Consider the following 15,811-nt stretch of genomic DNA (forward strand, 5'->3'; position numbering starts at 1 on the left):
TATAATTTAATATTTAGAGATTATATGGGTTTATACAGTATAAATGAAAGCCTCAGTAATATTCAATTATGAGATTAATGGGCTAAACTTAATTTCTTTACTCTCATCCATCTCATTGCTTATGGTGGGGCTTCATTTCGTTTACTTGGAAATACTTCAATAATGTTGGGCCTATATATATTATATAATTTTTATGAGTATTATTAAATTTTAACTAAAATGCTTTTTTTTTTACCCTTTATCATATTTTTTATACTAACTGATTTTATCATGTTGCTTTACTAAGATTTATTTTTTTCGAAGAATAATTTTATGTGATGTTGTCAAAAATACTCCTTATACAAAAAAGAAATGTATAAATGGACGAGTAAAACAAAAACTGCAACGAGATTAAATGAGATTAAATGAGTTGTAAAATGAGTACCTTAAATTATATGTTTTAATTGTTTTTATATTTTAAGAAAATAGGTCAGTTTTTCTAAAAATTTAAAATATATAGACTAGTGAATACTAAATCTCGTGATTGCAGGAATTATAATTGAGATTCGACCAAAACAAGATGAATCTTCGCAAATCTAAATGCCTAATGAATGTCATGAGCGGTCGAATCTGTTGGAAAGAATCATCTGCCATGATTGTAAATCAATCAGTTGTTGGAAAGAATCCTTTGCCATGATTGTAAATCAGTCAGTGATCAAATCTTACCATATTTAGCATAGCATGATTCTAGGACATAATTGAGGGCTCAATCAAAGGTCTAATTGTTCATATCATGTACTATATAAACTCTGTAACTTACTACACAAGAGATAAGAAAATAAAAACAGTTTTCTTCCTATAATCTCAAGATGGTATCAAAGCAGGTTTCGGTCTAAAAATATAGCCATCCTGCAATAATCCTTTACCAGATACCCTTCCCAACTTCTTTCTCTCATCGAAACAACAATGGCCGACCTCCCCAGCCCGGTTGACCAATCCCAGGCAATAATTGATCCAATAGCAGACCTATCACAAAAACTATTCCAGTTAATTCAGAATAGCCAAGATGGAAATCAGAAATCAGTGAACCAATTCACTCTTAATTCAGCACAGCCACCGTCCGACATAAAATTGAATGATTCCAATTATGTTGTATGGGCAAAGATGATGGAGATGTTTATCACGGCACTACAAGGAGCCGCGAAAGGAGGAGGCACGTGTGTCCCTTATAATCGGAAAGGAGGTATTTTAGGGTTAGAAAGGAGGGCAAATGACCTTTCTACCCCTGTCTCTTTAAATAAATCTAAATGTGCCTCTGCTTGTTTTAATTCTAACAAGGTACAAAATACTAGTGGGTGGGTATTTGATTCAGGAGCTACAGACACTATGACTAATGATTCTTCAGATTTTGTTGTGTCAGCCCCACCCTCAAAATCCAATATTCTAAACGCTACCGGTGGCTCTTTCCCGGTCATCGGTGGTGGTACCGATTCTATAACCCCCACTTTAAATGTCTCCAACAGCCTCTATGTACCTTCCTTATCTTGCAAATTACTCTCTGTCAGTCATATCACCAAACAGCTAAATTGCAGAGTACTCATGTATCCTCATTTTTGTGTTTTGCAGGATATTCATACGGGCACGGTACTGGGTCGTGGTACTGAGAAAGATGGACTGTACTATGTGGAGGAGATCTCAAGTACTGGGTCAGCTCATTTAGCTCAAGGGTCCTCAACCCGACAGTTATGGCTCTGGCACCGGCGCTACGGCCATCCCTCAAGTGATTATCTTCGTACTTTGTTTCCTGAGTTTAAATCCATTGACATTCCAGTTTGTTCTTCATGTGTGCTTGCTAAGAGTCATAAGAGTACTTATCATATATCCACAAACAAATCTGATACTCCCTTCTCAATAATACACTCTGATGTATGGGGGCCTGCCCCGGAAACTGTCTCCTCTGATTATAGATACTTTGTGACTTTTATTGATAATTGCACTCGTGTTACTTGGGTTTACCTGTTAAGACAAAAAAGTGAAGTGGCTGAGAAATTCTGTGATTTTTTCCGCATGATTAAAACCCAATTTCACAAGACCATTCAAGTCCTCCGATCTGACAATGGGGGGGAATTTGTCAATAACCATCTCCAAACCTTTTTCCGGGATAATGGGATCCTTCACCAAACTACTTGTCCTTATACACCACAGCAAAATGGGGTTGCGGAAAGGAAAAATCGACATATCCTTGAGACTGCCCGAGCCCTATTGTTTGAAGCCCAAGTTCCTCCTAAGTTTTGGTCTGAAGCAGTTGCCACATCCATTTACCTCATCAATCGACTTCCGTCTCGCGTCCTTAATTTCCAATCTCCCTTGCATACCTTGTCCTCTCATCACACCATCCCTTCCTTTCTCAACCTTCCACCTAAAATCTTTGGCTGTACAGTTTATGTTCACATTCCTAAAACACACCGCACTAAACTTGATCCATGTGCTCTTAAGTGTGTTTTCTTTGGTTATGGTGTCCATAAAAAGGGCTATCGGTATTTTGACCCAATCTCTAAACGGCTCTTCACTACCATGGACTGCACTTTTCTGGAAGAGGAATATTTTTTTTCCTCGCCAACTAGCAGTGAGGGGGAGACAACGGCACAATCACCACCACTGCCAAATTGGCTTAGTCAGGAGGGGCCAGAACTTGATCATTCTTCTCTTCCTGAGTCTACACCAGAACTGGGAGACACTGACCATCTAGTACAGTCCTCGGTCTCAACGTCACAACCAGAACCTGACACCGTAAAATATCCTGAGGAACACACAACTGAGGTGTGTGAATCTGAACTTTCCCCTGGTTCTAATAACCTTACTACTGAACCCATTTCCCTTGAGGTTTCTGAAACAGGCCAATATGTCCTACCCCCTCGGAATAATAGAGGAATTCCACCCAGGAGATATGATCCAGAATTCGAGGCAGCCAGGTCCAGATACCCTGTGGCAAATGTTACCAGAGGAGAAAGACTATCACCTCAGTTGGTCAACCTACAGAAAAACATTTGCTCAGAATGGATACCAAAGGATGCCACAGAGACCCAGAAGGACAAAAGATGGGTTGAGGCGATGGAGACCGAGATGGATGCCCTGGAGAAAAACAAGACCTGGGAAAAATGCTGGCTACCCAAGGGAAAACGACCAGTGGGATGCAAACGGGTGTTTACCATAAAGTATAAGTCAGACGGAACGGTGGACAGATATAAAGCTAGACTTGTAGCAAAAGGATATACTCAGACTTATGGAGTTGACTATTCTGAAACATTCTCTCCAGTAGCAAAAATTGATATAATACGGGTCCTATTCTCTCTAGCTGCAAACCTAGACTGGCCACTTCACCAATTTGATGTGAAAAATGCTTTCTTACATGGTGATCTGGAGGAGGAAGTATACATGGATGCTCCACCAGGGTTCATGAGTGGATATAGAAGGGGAGAAGTGTGTCGATTGAGGCGAGCCTTGTATGGGTTGAAACAGTCACCCAGAGCATGGTTTGGGAGATTTACTCAAGCAATGAAGAAAAATGTATATCGACAGAGTAACTCCGATCACACTCTATTCTTGAAGAGGCAAGGAAGGAAGATCACGTGTTTGATTATATACGTGGATGACATGATTATAACTGGAGATGATGTGGACGAAATCAAACAACTGAGGGACAACTTATTCCAAGAATTTGAGATGAAAGACCTGGGGATGCTAAAATATTTTCTTGGAATCGAAGTTCTCAGATCAAACCAGGGAATTCTAATATCACAGAGAAAGTACATTCTTGATCTGTTAACTGAAATAGGAATGATAGATTGCAAACCAGTCGATACTCCGGTAATGGTCAATCACGAGTTGAGCAAGGACTCAAAAGAAGGACCCACAGACAGGGGGAGGTACCAGAGACTGGTAGGAAAACTGATTTATTTATCACACACCAGACCAGACGTGGCATATGCTGTGAGTTTGGTAAGTCAGTTCATGCATGATCTAAAACAAGACCATATGGAGGCAGCATTAAGAATCGTTCGATATTTGAAAGGAACAGCTGGGATGGGCATGTTGTTCAAAAAGAATGGTCATTTCAGTATCAGTGGATATACGGACGCAAGTTGGGCAGGAGATCTCTCTGACAGACGATCTACTTCAGGATACTTTACCTTTGTCGGAGGAAATTTGGTAACGTGGAAAAGTAAGAAACAGAAGGTGGTGGCACTGTCAAGTGCTGAAGCAGAATTCAGGGGAATAGCAAAAGGACTGGCAGAACTCCTATGGATTAGAAAGTTGATGTTTGAGCTTGGATTCCCATCAAAGGATACAGCTGAACTCCGTTGTGACAACAAGGCGGCAATAAGCATTTCTGAAAATCCAGTTCAGCATGATCGAACAAAACATGTTGAAATAGACTGACATTTCATCAAAGAAAAGTTGGACAGTGGTCTGATATCTTTACCATTTGTTCGATCAGAGGATCAATGGGCGGACATCCTAACCAAAGCAGTAGCTGGACGAATATTCCATGAGGTTTTGGGCAAGTTGGGTATGCTAGATCCACATGAACCAACTTGAGGGGGAGTGTTGGAAAGAATCATCTGCTATGATTGTAAATCAATCAGTTGTTGGAAAGAATCCTCTGCCATGATTGTAAATCAGTCAGTGATCAAATCTTACCATATTTAGCATATCACGATTCTAGGACATAATTGAGGGCTCAATCAAAGGTCTAATTGTTCATATCATGTACTATATAAACTCTGTAACTTATTACACAAGAGATAAGAAAATAAAAACAGTTTTCTTCCTATAATCTCAAGAGAATCTTCATTCTTAAGCAACTTAATTTGTATATCTGAATATTTTAAGTACGGACATATCAAATGGTTCAATGAAAAATCACCATCGTATAATCATATTTTGAATGAATATATCTTAATTACATACATATCATTAAATGGTTTAATAAAAAATCACCACCGTATAATTATATTTTAAATGAGCATCGAACCATATCAATATTACTTTTCTCTAAAACATTACAAAAAACAGTCATATCTCTAGAAAATTTCATTCCTCTATGCCTTAAACCTTCTATCCTCTCTCATAAAATCTCTACTGAATTTTCAATGTATCTATATAAAGAAATAAGTAAGATAATAATTTCTTCTTTTGTATAATTTTTCTTTAAAAAAAAACAAGTGAACTAAATATTTATAAGTATAACTAAGAACTAAGATACAATTAGCATAGATTACAGAAGAATTTAGCTCTTAAATTTATCAAAATATATAAACTTTTACATAAGATTTTAATTTGGTGTCTTGCGTATATGAAAATGTGATTTTTAGAAATATAATTTTCTTATTAGAAAAAAATCTTAGATGGAAATCAAAACAAAATATTAAAATTAGTGAGTTTTTCATAGTAATATCAAAATTGCTTTCGAATTTTCTTTCTTAGGTGATATGCCTTTCCTGTGCTGAAGTAGTCAGCTTTCCTAAGAGACTTCCTATCCTCTGTTCTAGCTGTGGGATCGCTCTCCTCATAGCTGGAGTAGGTGTTTTTTCTAATGGTTTTTTTCTTCCATAATCACGATTGAGTAATATTTGATTTAAAATAAAAAATTGATTAAATTAAATTAATTCAGAAATTTAGTTTGATTTTTTCTCTTTTAATTCGGTTTAATTTTTATTTTTTAAAAAATTAATTATTTTAATTTAGTGAAAATAGATAAAATCGAATCGAACTTATTAGTAATAATAGTATATTATTTTTTATAATACATGGAGATTAGATCATAACTAATATTGAAATATTATAATTAAATTTTAAAATATTAAAAATAAAATAAAAAAATTATTAAAAAAACTAACCGATCAAATTAAATTGAACCAAATTAAATCAAATCGGTTAAATTTAAATCAATTTATATTCAAAATCGATTCGATTCGATTTTTATAAATACTAAAATTTTAATTTTTAATTTATTCGATTTGATTTAATATCATTCCTATTTGGGCCTTTACTTTCCTTCGGTGGTTATGTTAATGTTTTATGTTTCTTTGATTTGTTGTAACGAACCCTGCATCTTCTTTTTAGATGTGCTTTTGCATGTGATTGCTCTGTTTCATCGCGTTGCTCTCTTTCTTGCTTTGGCTCTCTAGCTGCCTGTTTTCTATATGCTTCAGTTGGTTTGTATAGTTTGGTAGTTATGGTAGCAGGACAAAGCTTGTTTCACCGATAACATAACATCTTGATGATCGAAGACATCTCCGGCGAGCGGTGCTGAGATGAGCAAACGGATTTGAATTATTGGATTAAGAATCGGGTTCTTGAGTTTCTTTGGGCTCTAGAGGCTTTTAGGAGTTCTCTTTCTGGACTTAATTTTTTAAGCCGAATAATCTTTGTATGTGATTTTGGGAATTTTATTTTTGAGGAAAGAAAACTGATAATTATTTTTTCCAAGAAAAAAATAGACTATAATCATTAGAAGACAGCACCGAAGTGTAGATGCTAGAAGCAAAAGTGGAAGGTGGGAACAATGGCCTACGAAATTGACAAACAAAGGGACACACAGTTAACATTTGTGTTCTAATAGTCAGGACCACTTGCCTATAAACCCTACTGGGTGGCTACAATGCCCCTACGACATTGACTCACTTAGGGACACACGGTTAATGTTTCTGTTCTCCTACCATCACGGCCCGTTTCGGTCGGAAATTATTAGTTTTTACGAAAAAAAATTACTACTTAGTATTCATAATTTACTAAAATTAATTATTTTATTATTTTATTTTTAAAAAATATTAAATAGTTTATTTATTTAAAAATGTCAATTATTATTCTAAAATTATAAAGATTAAATTAATTATATTTTTTGAAATTAGATACACTAATTAAAAACAATGACATTTTAATTATTTCACATGTTCTACTGGTTTAAATGGATTAAAGAATTAAATAATTAACTATTTAAAAAAAAACTATTTTTTAAAAAAAAAGACTAAATATTTAATTTTATTAAATCATAAGGAATATATAATAAATTAAACTGAACAATGAGGAGGTAGTCTTAGATAGGATTTTTTTTTTTTTAAAACCCGATTTTATATACAATTTCAAATTTCATGCATTTTCAATTTATTTTATTTTATTTTTAAATTAGTCAAAATTATTTTTTAAATATAAAAATAAATTATATAATTTTAATTATCAAATAGTGCAATATTACATATTTTATAGTTTAAAAAAAATTAAATGATATGTATATGAAATTAAGGTAGGTAAAATATATTTATATATTTGCCAACGAAAGCATAAAAATTGAAAGCTACGTATTTATAGAAATCATAGTTCATATATTTTCTAATCACAAATATATATGAAAAAAAAATTATATGTATTTATAAATAAATGAAAATCTTTTTAAATTTTGTGTCAGTCATGTTGATGAAAAATTAGAATAAAAGAATTAAAAAATTTTCCAATTATTTCTTACTCTTTTTTCATGTCTTGGGAATCTCTACTTGAAATTTTTTTTAAAAGGTAAAGTATAAGGAAATTTATAATTTGAAAATATGATGAAATACAAAAAAAAATAATTTAGGTAGCTACTGCTTTTAGCTTGAATATTATTATTATTATTATTATAAAAATGGAGCCGCTCTGTTAAATGTAGAAATTAAGGGATATTTTGGTGATGAAATTTAAAATGGAATTAAATTAAATAAAATAAAAATAAAAATTTTAATATTTATGAAAATATTAAAACCCACAGCAATTTACTTGGTGGGTTTTAATTAACCTATCTCCCTTAACCCCTCCATCTCCGATCAATTATTATTTTCTAGGGTTGCAATGAAAATTGGGACATTATTGGAAGATGAAATCAAATTTACAATGACAAGAGACCAAACTAAACTCTACAACGTAGTAGTGTTGCCAATTTAAGCAGGTATCTGTCCAGTGGGAAGTGAGAGGAAGGAAAAATGAAGAGAAAAGGAGGTGTTGAAAGGGCATGTGTAGAGAGGTCCAATGGGCTTTTGAATCAGACATCGAATCAATCAATCAAAAACAGATTGCAAATGCAAACACTTTGCTCGTGGACTCGTTGGGTCATCAGTTGATAGTTTCTTTTTGGGCGGTTGGATATGGTGGACCTTCACCTAGCTGATAGAGAGCGATGGACACTGACCACTCCCTTCTTTATTATTATTATTTTTCTTTTTTTTTTAAAAAAAGCTCAAAGATTGCGACTCTTCGTTTAAGTCGAGCTTTAGAATTCCTTCTTCCTCGTGCGCGTGCTGTTTTTTTGCATGTCAAAGTGAGACATTTAGTATCTTTCTTGTTTTCTTTCCTCTTTTTTCATCATTTCCTAATTTTTGTTTTTCTTCTTTCTTTCCCTTTCTTATTTCTCTTTAGTGTTAATCACCCCTACCTCTTAATTAATTTAATATTAATATCAAATACTAAAGAAGAAGCTGCTCTGGGATATCATTACCAGATATGAACAATCTGAGCAGGCTAAAAGAAAAGAACATTTTCTTGGGAAAGCATATGTGATATCAGCATGCAGAAACCACAGAGGTTATTACAGCAATATTTGTCTGAGGGAGATGAGAAAATTTAATGGTGATGGGTATACTGTAGAAGACAAAGGTGAAAAATCCAATTAAGATCCGCATGCAATTTATGTTTCTGTATGTGCACGTACCCTCACATGGGAAAACAATCCTACAACACTAGCTATCTGTACAACCTTACTATTTCAGAAAATGACACCATCTTTACTTACTATTGTTATTTTCTGATCGATAACTTTGAACTACGCTTCAAGCTTCACCACTCGTTCAAACAAAAAAAAAAAAAAGAGAAAGGTTGTAATAAGAAACATTAATATTCACTTGTTCACACATAGGCCCTATAAATTTATGCTGGATAAAGAAGTGAAACCAACTGTTGGACAAGAATCTTGTCTTGCTTTTGCCTTAATCAGATGGTGATGTTGCTTATTTAATTTATTTTTATATATGTAATCAAGGTTTTCCAAGTTAACGAGAAATTACTATTTTATGTTGGAAAGGTGTAAACTTTTTTTTATTTAATATAATGTGAAATTTAAATTTTGTTTATGAAACTTAAAATATTCTAATCTAAATACAGTGAAAGATTAAAAATAATTATTTTATAAAAAAACGAAGGGAGCCCATCATTGCAGAACATTGGTGGATTCAGAGTAAGTTCATGAATCAGAAGACAAACAAATGAGTACCCATAATGTGATGAGATCTCTGTTTAAACAAATGATTGATGATCAGTTTAACAAATTATAGTAAAAAAATTATATAAAATTAATAACATTTTTGTAATTATTATTGTTAATTAAGAAGTGTGCAGCCCCTTCAGCTGCTAAAGTGAACATAAAATTTATTATTATTATTATTATTAAGAAATGTGTATAAGGTAGCTAATCAATGTGGTAGCTGCGAGTTATAATAATATAGCTTTGTGGTTGTTCCATTAACTCTAGATGAGATATATATATTATTGCCCTTTAATTTTAATAACCTATTGTTAAGGAATAAGGCCTTTTTTTTAACTATTTGATAATTGGGTGAGTATTTGAGATAAAATTTTAGATTTTACTCCACTGTACTTACCATTAACTTATACGTATAAGTATGAATAAATTAAATATGTATTGTTACGGTTAATTTTGCTCGAAGGTCTTTATTTGCTTTAGAACACATTCGAATATAACTTAATATGGGTATACATACTCTTATGAATATAGTATGCGATAAAAGAGATTCGATTCAGAACTATTATAGGTCTAATATTAGAATAATTTCAAAGGCTTTTTTGATTTTGTTGGTATTAATAAATAATTTGTAATATCTCGCCTTTTTAAAAACAAGTCTGAGTCAAATACTAATAATTCCAAATATTTCTTTTTATACCATTTTAAAAATTCAAATATTCAAGGAAAGTCCCGCAGAAAAATAGCTCCATGCCGGGATGATAAAAAGCTTTAACACCCCTTACTATTACTTTTTCAATATGAAAAAGAAAAAATAAAAGATCATTTTATAAATAGGTAACGTAATGGATTTCATATTTTATTATACAAATTTTTATTTTGATATTTTTACATATATTTTATGAAATATTTTAGATTTTAAGTTGGATTAGTTCGAATTAATATGAAATTATTATCTCACACTCATTCTATTTTTTTCTCTCTGATTGATAATAGTAGGCATAATGCAAATAATCTATAGATTTTTAACATTTCCTGATCAATGAAATTTAAAAAAAATAATAGTATATTTTTTATATTTTATATGATTTCATAATTATAGAAATTTGTGGGTATATTTAAATCAACGGGAGAGATTGAGATTAGTATTTAAAAAAAAAAAAAGAAAAACCTTTGTTTTTCTCTCAAAATATGGCACCATATTGTGTTAAAATTCATAAATTAGTGGGTGATTCATGAATTTTTTCTAAGTTCCCTTAAAGCATTTACTTAAAACAGAAGCCGTTAAGTTTTTTTTATTGATTCTAATATTTCTAAATTTTTATTATTATCATAAAATTGCATTTTTCATAAAAATATTATAAATAAATTGCATTTACATATGTACAGTTATGTATGATTGATGATAAAAATGTATTATGTGAGTAAAATCCCCTAACAATATTAGATAAATTCAAATAATTACTGCTTCATTAATTTCTTAAGGGCACTTAGAAATTTTTAATTAATAATATACATATACGTTTAATTATAGTTTATTCAATTTATTTATTAAAATTTTAAATTTAATAATTTATATAATTAACTAATTATTAATATTCTCTTCCTTTACAAATTATTTAATTGGAATATGAAAAGTTTACCTTTGACTTGGACTATGTGTAATCCCAACTATAAAGATGGAATATTGTTTTTTTTTTTTAAAAAAAAAAAAACTATATAGATGGAATAAATTGATTCATGAGGTAGCAGTTTTTTTGTTCTGTAGATCATTGGTATTCGGACTATAGTTAAATTCTTATAGAAAAGCCGAACTCCAGACCTATTAAAGTTCACTATGACTCATCAGTATATAATTTCGTCCATGGTTGGAGCAGATCGGACTGATCTGGTGCCCTTAATAATATGTGAATCTCAAACACTCCAGTCCTTATTAAGCCTGTGAAAGAGGGGAGGTCATAGCCTCATGACGACCCAATGCATCGGTCCATAATTATGATTCCAAACGTCGAAACTCGACTTGTCCGATTGGATGGATCAACAGAATTACAGACCTCTATACACCCAGAAGCGAGCCCATGCTGGTACAGAAAAAAATTAAATAATCGTTTGCCAATAGAAAAAAAAAAAAAGAATTTATAAGTACGGCTCTGAACGACGAAAACACATGGCCAAAACAATTAGATATATAGAGAGGAAAAGGAGAGGAGAGAGGATTAAACTTATACACACGTTTTGTAACTCTATTTTTTTTGAATTTCAGAATATCAAATATATAATATTTATTCTAATCAAAATTTGTTATTAATTAATGCACTAAACAATAATGAATTTTAATTTATTAACACTGTAATTATTTTTAAAATTGAGAGATATTGAATTCAAATCTAGTTGAAGTGAAAAAAAAAAAATCAACAGATTTATATAATCCGTCTAGTGCACCCAATTGCCATATAATTCTTATCTGGGAAGTACATGATCACATGCCACTGAAAGACCCAAGCTCTCTACTAGATAGCAAACCTTATATTTTTTTTTTTTTGTACCATAGTACAGTGATAGTAATTTCACAGAAGAAACCCTAAATGGGTCTCTTGCTATAATGGAAAAAAAAAAAAATAAGAGAGTGCTCATTACAATTTATACAAGATATGTTATTGTAATAAAAGAAACTTAAATAATTAATAGCCAATCAAATACTACCATGATCTCCTCTCCCTTGATTATGACCACAAGTGTCATTATTCCAAGTTGAAGGATAATACAAAGCAGAATTTTGATCATAAGAAGCAGATGATGATGATGATGATAATCCTCCATGGCCCATCCTTGTTGATCTTCCAAATGATGTTGGTGGCATTTCATTACATGCATACCTTATCAAATCAGCATTTGTAGCATCTAATTCTTTTTGGAGTCTAATGACTTGTCTTTGGAGAACAGAAATGGCACCAACACAGCCATACACTGGATCTTTCATCCTTGCCTCAGCTTCATAGGCTAGAGAGTTGACTGCATCTTCTCTCTGATGAGGGAGGACTTCATTCAGCAGCTTGCTTACATTGCTTGCACCAAATATTTTGTGAACATTGGCAAATTTCTGAGGCTCTTCTGGTGGAAAATATGGTGCAAATATGCAATCTGGCAAGCATTTTCTCCTCAAGAACTTGCAAGCAGCACATGGTGAATTGGAGTAGCTAGAAGATGCCATCCACTATTTGTATGCTGCAATCAAACATTTAATTAATTTTTTTGGATTTTTTTTCCAGTTTATATTCTCTTACCTAAATTTGGAATTTACAATATTATCAAAATATTTTGAATTTTTCTTCAAAATATTGACTGATGTAGACAAAATCTTGCTCTATTTAATTTATATGGAAATTTCTTTAGACTATATAATATATATAAAACTTCTTTTACTGTTTTTGCCAGCAAAGCATTATATGTCTTCCTTAATTAATTATATATTATTATTTAACTATCTCATCTTGAAAATTTACACACAAAACCATATATGGTAAAAACAAATATATTTTTTCAGAGGAAAAATAAAGAAATAAATTTAAAAAATATATATAGAGAGAGAGAGAGTTTGTGTGTTAGGATTCTTGTAAATTTGGTCAAAATATTTCTGCCAAGAATCTCTCTGTCTCTCTATACTTGGCTTTTTGAAATTTTCATACCTAGTTAGCTACACCTACTGCAGTGTTACAGAAACTCAAGATTCTAAATTAGCTGTGGATCTCAAAGATGCAAACTTAACCCTTCCTTACAGAAAACATTTCTTAACTGGAATTCTGGCAACAATCAAATCCATGTGGCAACAGTCTTTTAGTTTAATTAATACTGTACATCAATGGGTACAATTGAAATTGAAGAGAATAAATGAAAATGAAACGATCATATATATGCGTGTATAGCAGGGAAAGAGAGAGAGAGAGTTATAGGAGGGCCGCTTTGTACTTACCTTTTTCTGTGACTAGATTTCTTTGATCAGGAATGGTTTCCTCTTGTGTAGGTTCTTTCAAGATCAGTAGTTTGATTGTACTAAGGAAGAAAGACTATTCATCCATTGAGAGAGAGAGAAATTCCTTAAGAGGTAGCTTGAAGATGTGAGTTGAAATAAGAGGAAACCCTAGTTATAGGGCAGAGAGAGAAACCTGCAAACACAGTGACAAAAGGTAAGGAAGATTTAGAGCAAAAGGGAGGCAAAGAGCATTTTAGTGAAGAGGGATTTTTAGAAAGCAAAAGACAAGTGCAATAAATGGAGCAACTAGCAAAAGGATGACTATGACACTGCTGTTTTAATAATATCAAACACTGTTCAAGAACTTGCCCAATTACCTTAAAGGGTTTTTTTTAAAAAAACAAAAAAAACAAAAAATTCTTGAAAAAATTATTAGCTAGCTAGGCCAATTTTTGCATGACTGGGAAGAGATCATGATTCAGAAATCAGACAATTCAAAAGATCAGAACAGGTCAACTACCGAGTTGAATAAACCAGATACTCAACAGTAATAACTTCATATCATCAGAGCTACTAATGAAGAAAACAGCTCATCTGTTTCATTACAAAACAAGAGCTGCAAAAATTCTGCCAAGATTTTTGACTTCATCCCGGAGATATATGAACATGAAGCCAAATCATCACTGAAAAATAGGTTACTCCATTAAAAATTTCAAAAGGAAAACAACAAGGGCGTTAAAGAGGATTGCCAGAATCTACCACACATATATCGTATCTGCAGCTTGATTAATTATTCATATATTCAGTAGATAGGAAACCAGTTAATGCAGAATTCAACTGAAATTTTTATATAATAAATGTCAACATATGTGTACTAATAAACAGTGCTAAGGACAGCCGCAGGGTAGGTTTTGTGGCACCACCTTTAATTCTAGGACACTACTCTCTCTCTCTTTCTTTCTTTCTTTTTTTTTTTTTAATGGTTGGTACAATGAAAGCCATGGATCAGTCCACCTCCCCAGCCCCTTCTTCTTCTCCAAGGTCATTTCTCATCATATGAATCCTTATGCCATAATTCCACACATGCAGTGATGAAACACACCCAATGTATATATTTAAACCCTAACTTATAGAAAAAGGGTAGATGAAAAGATTGGATTCTTTGCAAAATCTCTCTTTCTGTCCCAGCATAACCCTATTTCAATCAATAGTAGTGACCACAATCATCAAATAAATTGTACCCTTTTTTAACTATGTGAGCATGTGTGGATGCAGTACATATCTATCTCTATTCAGTGAGATCTATATATACCTAAATACAATGAAAAATCATCAAAAAAATTTTAAAAAAAATAAAGCTGTTAACTTGTATTATTGAATTCAACTATGAAGCATGAAACTCTGATACATTATATTTATATTAAGATAATTTTCATTTGTGGTTAGAGAAGAAGTAGACATATATACAAGGACATATATGGGCTGGCCACCCAAAAAATTAAAAAATGAAAATGGTTAATTGGGTCACTCTCATTTTCACTTGTGAGATAGCTTTTTTATCTTATCTTTTTCTCCTCTAGCTAGACAAAGCGACACAAATTGCATAGTGTAAATGTATACTCAATAATTGCCAGGACTAGAGATCAATATATTCTAAAATCTGAGTTGTAGACAAATGCTGACGAGATATTACAATCTGAGCAGCACAACTTTGGAGAAATTTCAGCAATCATCACATGTATGCCACCATATTTGTACAGTCAATTTCAAAGCTTCCACACATCATCAGTTCATAGATTAATTTTTCACTAGTTACTCCTTAATTTTCTCAACAGCATCTAAGATTTCAGGAGTTATTTAGATTCAAAGAAGATACTGTAGAGAACAGAAGAAGGAAGAATTAGTAGTTGAAGATTAAGTGTTTGGTAATAAAGATATATAACAATGATTGTGTGAGATTTGGATAAAGCCAAACAAGGTACTGTCAATTGTCTGATAATGGATACATCATAGATGAGTGGGTCACAGAGAGAAGTTCAGTGGGTGGCTAGGGATTCACCATTTTCATTATTTTTAAGCATTTTCCTTTGTTGTATTATGATAGGTAGCTTTTGTTGAATAATAATAAGATTGTATATGGATGGGTTGAAAGAAAAAGAATATACCAGAAAAAAATTTTAGATTTTTATTAATTCATATAAATTCATAAATTATAATTAATTTGAAAATAAGTTAGGTTTAGGTGTGATCATAAATGGAATAAAGGGTATAATAAGGAAAATTTAATTTTTTATTTTATATAATAATATATTTTACTAAATAATTTATTTTTATATTTAATAAAATTATAATTATAATTGTAATTTTTTATTTATTTTAAAATTTTAAATGAATAACTATTTTATGGTACGAAAATAAAACATATAAATGATTTTTTAAACCATTATTATTGATTTATAAACATAATTTAAATATATAAAATAATAATTTTTTTATTATTATTATTATTTTATATTTATATTTATAGTAGTGTTCAATCAAATCATTCTCAATTGCTTTTAAATTATGAAATTCAA

At 31.7% G+C, this 15,811-nt stretch overlaps 1 protein-coding gene across 4 annotated transcripts; it reads right to left on the reverse strand.

The window, feature by feature from the left end:
* Window positions 1-11,663: 11,663 nt before the first annotated feature.
* Window positions 11,664-14,630, reverse strand: LOC110601412 (LOB domain-containing protein 25). 4 transcript variants are annotated; one of them, XM_043950939.1, is made up of 3 exons: window positions 14,159-14,630; window positions 13,236-13,428; window positions 11,664-12,490 (listed from the first exon to the last, which is right to left on the reverse strand). In XM_043950939.1, the coding sequence occupies exon 3, from the start codon at window positions 12,474-12,476 to the stop codon at window positions 11,958-11,960; it is 519 nt and encodes a 172-aa protein (XP_043806874.1). In that variant the 5' UTR covers window positions 12,477-12,490; window positions 13,236-13,428; window positions 14,159-14,630; the 3' UTR covers window positions 11,664-11,957. The 4 variants fall into 4 exon arrangements, with proteins under 4 accessions (XP_043806874.1, XP_043806873.1, XP_043806875.1 ...); XM_043950938.1 differs by lacking the exon at window positions 14,159-14,630 and adding an exon at window positions 13,995-14,049; XM_043950940.1 differs by lacking the exon at window positions 14,159-14,630 and adding an exon at window positions 13,782-13,952.
* Between the last annotated feature and the right edge of the window lie 1,181 nt (window positions 14,631-15,811).

This window comes from Manihot esculenta, chromosome 15 (assembly GCF_001659605.2).
Source record: "Manihot esculenta cultivar AM560-2 chromosome 15, M.esculenta_v8, whole genome shotgun sequence".
Lineage (NCBI taxonomy): Eukaryota > Viridiplantae > Streptophyta > Magnoliopsida > Malpighiales > Euphorbiaceae > Manihot > Manihot esculenta.